This window comes from Crinia signifera, chromosome 2, assembly GCF_055691185.1.
Source record: "Crinia signifera chromosome 2, ASM5569118v1, whole genome shotgun sequence".
In the NCBI taxonomy this organism is placed as follows: domain Eukaryota; kingdom Metazoa; phylum Chordata; class Amphibia; order Anura; family Myobatrachidae; genus Crinia; species Crinia signifera.
Window position 1 is genome coordinate 399,200,114 of NC_139218.1, and position 6,198 is coordinate 399,206,311.

At 54.6% G+C, this 6,198-nt stretch overlaps 1 protein-coding gene across 2 annotated transcripts in view; it reads right to left on the bottom strand.

Moving 5' to 3' along the window:
• Nucleotides 1–5,493, bottom strand: part of PDE2A (phosphodiesterase 2A) — a 527,715-nt gene extending 522,222 nt beyond the window's left edge. For both annotated transcript variants that reach the window (XM_083170538.1, XM_083170534.1), the window contains exon 1: nucleotides 5,171–5,493. Coding sequence is in view for 1 of the 2 variants with exons in the window: in XM_083170534.1 (XP_083026660.1) it covers nucleotides 5,171–5,238 (68 nt within the window). In the remaining variant the exon portion in view is untranslated. The remainder of the gene's footprint in view (nucleotides 1–5,170) is intronic.
• Nucleotides 5,494–6,198: the final 705 nt, after the last annotated feature.

A 6,198-nucleotide genomic window follows, 5' to 3' on the forward strand; every position in this document is an offset into this window, starting at 1 on the left:
CGGCATCGGATGCACTCACAGAATTACATTCTCCTCAGGAATTACTCTCTGTCCGGGATCCCTTCATGTTTATCTCAGCTGTGCAATATGGTGAATCCCCCCCATATAGGTGAGGTGCAGTATTATCCTTTTATTATATAGAGATGACACTCTGGGTGAGATGGGCTGTACGCATGTATTTATAATCAGCCAGTGTGCAAATTCACAGCCGTTCAATCAGTCTGAATTACCCCATTATTCCTCAGTGGATAGAATTACCCCATTATTCCTCAGTGTATAGAATTACCCCATTATTCCTCAGTGGATTGAATTACCCCCATTATTCCTCAGTGGATCGAATTACCCCCATTATTCCTCAGTGGATCGAATTACCCCCATTATTCCTCAGTGGATCGAATTACCCCCATTATTCCTCAGTGGATCGAATTACCCCCATTATTCCTCAGTGGATCGAATTACCCCCATTATTCCTCAGTGGATAGAATTACCCCCATTATTCCTCAGTGGATAGAATTACCCCCATTATTCCTCAGTGGATAGAATTACCCCCATTATTCCTCAGTGGATCGAATTACCCCCATTATTCCTCAGTGGATCGAATTACCCCATTATTCCTCAGTGGATCGAATTACCCCATTTTCCCTCAGTGTATAGCATTACCCCATTTTCCCTCAGTGTATAGAATAAGAAGTGGGGACCATAAAAATAATTCATCTGCATAGAACATGAGATCCGCAGCACCTGGATGGGCAGGTGATCCTTCTCATGGGTGCCACACACAGGTAGTGCCCAGCTTCTCACTCTTACTGCAGGGTGGCGATGCCCTCCTGGCCAGTACCACTCTCACAGTGCCCTACCCCCCTTGTAACCGGAGAAACTTTCCCTGCTTCCACCTCTCATCCACAGGCTTCATCTGCCTATTGACCGGCTTCAATTATTCATAGAGTCCCTGTGAGGAGGCCGGGAGCCCGCGAGGCAGTGATTGTATCCTGCTCCTCACAGTGTATCCCAGGACACATTCACACCCAGCCAATACGAGGCCTCTAGTAGCTGGTTACACACCTCGCACCTCACACCCAGCCAATACGGGGCCCCCAGTAGTTGGTTACACACCTCGCACCTCACACCCAGCCAATACGAGGCCTCCAGTAGCTGGTTACACACCTCGCACCTCACACCCAGCCAAATACGAGGCCTCCAGTAGCTGGTTACACACGCCTCACACCTCACACCCAGCCAATACGAGGCCTCCAGTAGCTGGTTACACACGCCTCACACCCAGCCAATACGAGGTCTTCAGTAGCTGTTTACACACACCTCGCACCTCACACACAGCCAATACGAGGCCTCCAGTAGCTGGTTACACACGCCTCGCACCTCACACCCAGCCAATACGAGGCATCCAGTAGCTGGTTACACACGCCTCACACCTCACACCCAGCCAATACGAGGCCTCCAGTAGCTGGTTACACACCTCGCACCTCACACCCAGCCAAATACGAGGCCTCCAGTAGCTGGTTACACACGCCTCACACCTCACACCCAGCCAATACGAGGTCTTCAGTAGCTGTTTACACACACCTCGCACCTCACACCCAGCCAATACGAGGCATCCAGTAGCTGGTTACACACGCCTCGCACCTCACACCCAGCCAATACGAGGTCTTCAGTAGCTGTTTACACACGCCTCGCACCTCACACCCAGCCAAATACGAGGCCTCCAGTAGCTGGTTACACACACCTCGCACCTCACACCAAGCCAATGCGAGGCCTCCAGTAGCTGGTTACACACACCTCGCACCTCACACCCAGCCAATACGAGGCATCCAGTAGCTGGTTACACACACCTCACACCTCACACCCAGCCAATACTAGGCCTCCAGTAGCTGGTTACACACCTCACACCCAGCCAATACGAGGCCTCCAGTAGCTGGTTACACACCTCGCACCTCACACCCAGCCAATACGAGGCCCCCAGTAGCTGGTTACACACCTCGCACCTCACACCCAGCCAATACGAGGTCATCTGCAGCTGGATACACACACCTTGCACCTCACACCCAGCCAATACGAGGCCTCCAGTAGCTGGTTACACACACCTCGCACCTCACACCCAGCCAATACGAGGCCCCAGTATCTGGTTACACACACCTCGCACCTCACACCCAGCCAATACGAGGACTCCAGTAGCTGGTTACACAGACCTCGCACCTCACACCCAGCCAATACGAGGCCCCAGTAGCTGGTTACACACCTCGCACCTCACACCCAGCCAATACGAGGCCCCCAGTAGCTGGTTACACACACCTCGCTCCTCACACCCAGCCAATACGAGGCCTCCAGTAGCTGGTTACACACACCTCGCACCTCACACCCAGCCAATACGAGGCCTCCAGTAGCTGGTTACACACACCTCGCACCTCACACCCAGCCAATACGAGGCCCCCTGTAGCTGGTTACACACACCTCGCACCTCACACCAAGCCAATGCGAGGCCTCCAGTAGCTGGTTACACACCTCACACCCAGCCAATACGAGGCCATCTGCAGCTGGTCACACACACCTCGCACCTCAAACCCAGCCAATACGAGGTCTCCAGTAGCTGGTCACACACACCTCGCACCTCACACCCAGCCAATACGAGGCCCCAGTAGCTGTTTACACACCTCGCACCTCACACCCAGCCAATATGAGGCCCCAGTAGCTGGTTACACACCTCGCACCTCACACCCACCCAATACGAGGACTCCAGTAGCTGGTTACACACACCTCGCACCTCACACCCAGCCAATACGAGGCCCCAGTAGCTGGTTACACACCTCGCACCTCACACCCAGCCAATACGAGGCCCCCAGTAGCTGGTTACACACACCTCGCACCTCACACCCAGCCAATACGAGGCCTCCAGTAGCTGGTTACACACACCTCGCACCTCACACCCAGCCAATACGAGGCCCCCTGTAGCTGGTTACACACACCTCGCACCTCACACCCAGCCAATGCGAGGCCTCCAGTAGCTGGTTACACACCTCGCACCTCACACTCAGTCAATACGAGGCCCCCAGTAGCTGGTTACACACACCTCGCACCTCACACCCAGCCAATACGAAGCCCCCAGTAGCTGGTTACACACACCTCGCTCCTCACACCCAGCCAATACGAGGCCCCCAGTAGCTGGTTACACACACCTCGCACCTCACACCCAGCCAATACGAGGCCTCCTGTAGCTGGTTACACACACCTCGCACCTCACAGCCAGCCAATACGAGGCCTCCAGTAGCTGGTTACACACCTTGCACATCACACCCAGCCAATACGAGGCCCCCAGTAGCTGGTTACACACAGCTCGCACCTCGCACCCAGCCAATACGAGGCCCCCAGTAGCTGGTTACACACCGCGCACGTCACACCCAGCCAATACGAGGCCCCCAGTAGGTGGTTACACACACCTCGCACCTCACAACCAGCCAATACAAGGCCCCCTGTAGCTGGTTACACACACCTCGCACCTCACACCCAGCCAATATGAGGCCTCCAGTAGGTGGTTTACACACACCTCGCACCTCACACCCAGCCAATAGGAGGCCCCCAGTAGCTGGTTACACACACCTCGCACCTCACACCCAGCCAATACGAGGCCCCCAGTAGCTGGTTACGCACACCTCGCACCTCACACCCAGCCAATATGAGGCCTCCTGTAGCTAGTTACACACACCTCGCACCTCACACCCAGCCAATACGAGGCCCCCTGCAGCTGGTCACACACACCTCACACCTCACACCCAGCCAATACGAGGCCCCCTGCAGCTGGTCACACACACCTCGCTCCTCACACCCAGCCAATACGAGGCCCCCAGTAGCTGGTTACACACACCTCACACCCAGCCAATACGAGGTCTCCAGTAGCTGGTTACACACACCTCGCACCTCACACCCAGCCAATACGAGGCCTCCAGTAGCTGGTTACACACACCTCGCACCTCACACACAGCCAATACGAGGCCTCCAGTAGCTGGTTACACACACCTCGCACCTCACACCCAGCCAATACGAGGCCTCCAGTAGCTGGTTACACACACCTCGCACCTCACACACAGCCAATACGAGGCCTCCAGTAGCTGGTTACACACACCTCGCACCTCACACCCAGCCAATACGAGGCCTCCAGTAGCTGGTTACACACACCTTGCACCTCACACCCAGCCAATACGTGGCCTCCAATAGCTGGTTACACACACCTCGCACCTCACACCCAGCCAATACGAGGCCTCCAATAGCTGGTTACACACACCTCGCACCTCACACCCAGCCAATACGAGGCCTCCAATAGCTGGTCATATCACGGGCTGGATACAGGAGATGCTGGAGGACATACAGTACCTCATATCCAGCCAATATACGGCCCCCTGCTGCTGCTGTCCTCAGACACCACACCTCGCACCTCATACTCCAGCCAATATCTGTACCCCAGCAGCTGGGGGTACTTCTGGATACAGGACAAGTTGGAGAAACTTCCTCACATAGAACTTCTCTTACAGATTGCAGATGCTGTCCTCACACAAACCTCACATCTGGCACCTCACGCCTCGCACCTCAGCAAAGTATCCGACACGTTTCCCTCACGTCTCCAGCATATGGCTATCATTACCCTACTAATTTATTGTACACGATGATGGATTATAACAATGGATCTGTACCAGCCTCCAACCACTGACCTTACTGGGACGCCGTGACCTTGTTCCATCTACTGGTGCAGGTCAATGGGAACCAGTCTGTGTCAGGCATGAGGACAAGAGACGCCGCTATTGTTTTTTTGGCAACATAGTATCACTGAGACAATGGGGGGGGGGGGGGGTACAAAGCAGAGTGTTTGTAGAGCTGACCCAGATGACCTCTATCAGACTGGTTGTGTAGTGACTGGACCGTTCCATACTCATTACTGATTTATACTAACACAGAGCGCAGCAGTATATATATATATATATATATATATATATATAACACAGAGTGGATCACATGCACGTGACTCACACCTCAGATTTCAGGAGTACCGGTCACACTAGTTGCTCAGTCCCTCCTGCCATACCCCCCACCTACGCTCTCACACTCCCCTCCCCCCTGAATGTCCCATGCAGAAGACAAGTTGACAGCAGGAGAGGCTGGCACTCACATATCAGACGTGGCAGGCTGGTACTGCTGGCTCCGGCACAGGATGGAGTGTCCGCACGCCTGGCCCATCTCTGCTCATCCTCTCACCGGTGGCACCTGCAGAGGGGGAGTGAAGTGTCCCAGATGGAATGAGAAGTATCCGGCAGTGGTCCCCCTGGTCCTGGGCTGGGCAGATAATGAAGCGATGAGGAGCTGTCGCTCCCTGTACTGCTGGAAGAGGGTGTTTGATGCTGAAAGAGATCTTAGTGCAGCTTTGCTGATACATGCAGAGGAGGGAGTGAGGGGAGCAGCGTGGTGGAGATGGATGACAGCGTGTGTGTGTGTGTGTGTGTGTATTTGTGTATTGTACACAGCAGCCCGCATGCTCCCGTCATATCAATGCTGGGCCTACAGTCACCTCTCACTGGTCACATCTCAGGCTCTGTGCCCCCACATTCCTACCGGATAGAAAGGGGGGGTCGCTATGCCTGGTGCTGGGGGGTGGGGAGACGAGGAGCAAACTCTTCCTCCCAAATGCATCGCACTTGTTTATTCTGCTACCGGCTCCTGTGCTAATTGATTATTGGGGTGATTCAGGCCGGCTCACCTAGCATGCCCCCCCTGTCCCCGGAATAGCACGTATACGCTAACACATCCACTCGCATGGGACCACGCAGAGAAAAAAAATATTTGATGGCCGCTCACCATTGAATGATTTACTGACATTTATCTGGGGCGGTGATGGGCGACATGGGGGCGGGCGCTGACGCCATGTGATAACAGCCGCCCGCACAGAGGTTTTGCATGGGCGCACCATTTTTGTGGGAACACCCAGAAAAATGTGTCTGACCCCAGGGACCACCCCCTTACCGCCCCCCCACCATTGAGCGTTCGTTCCGTGGGTTTGCGCATACACGCGAGCGACTATTCGTATACGCAGACCTGCGCCATGTGCGATCAGGTCTGAATCGGCCCGTTTGAAAACGATTTTATTGCAGGTGCTAGACACATATAAAAGTCGGAATGTCACAGATCACAGCCGAGGGCGGC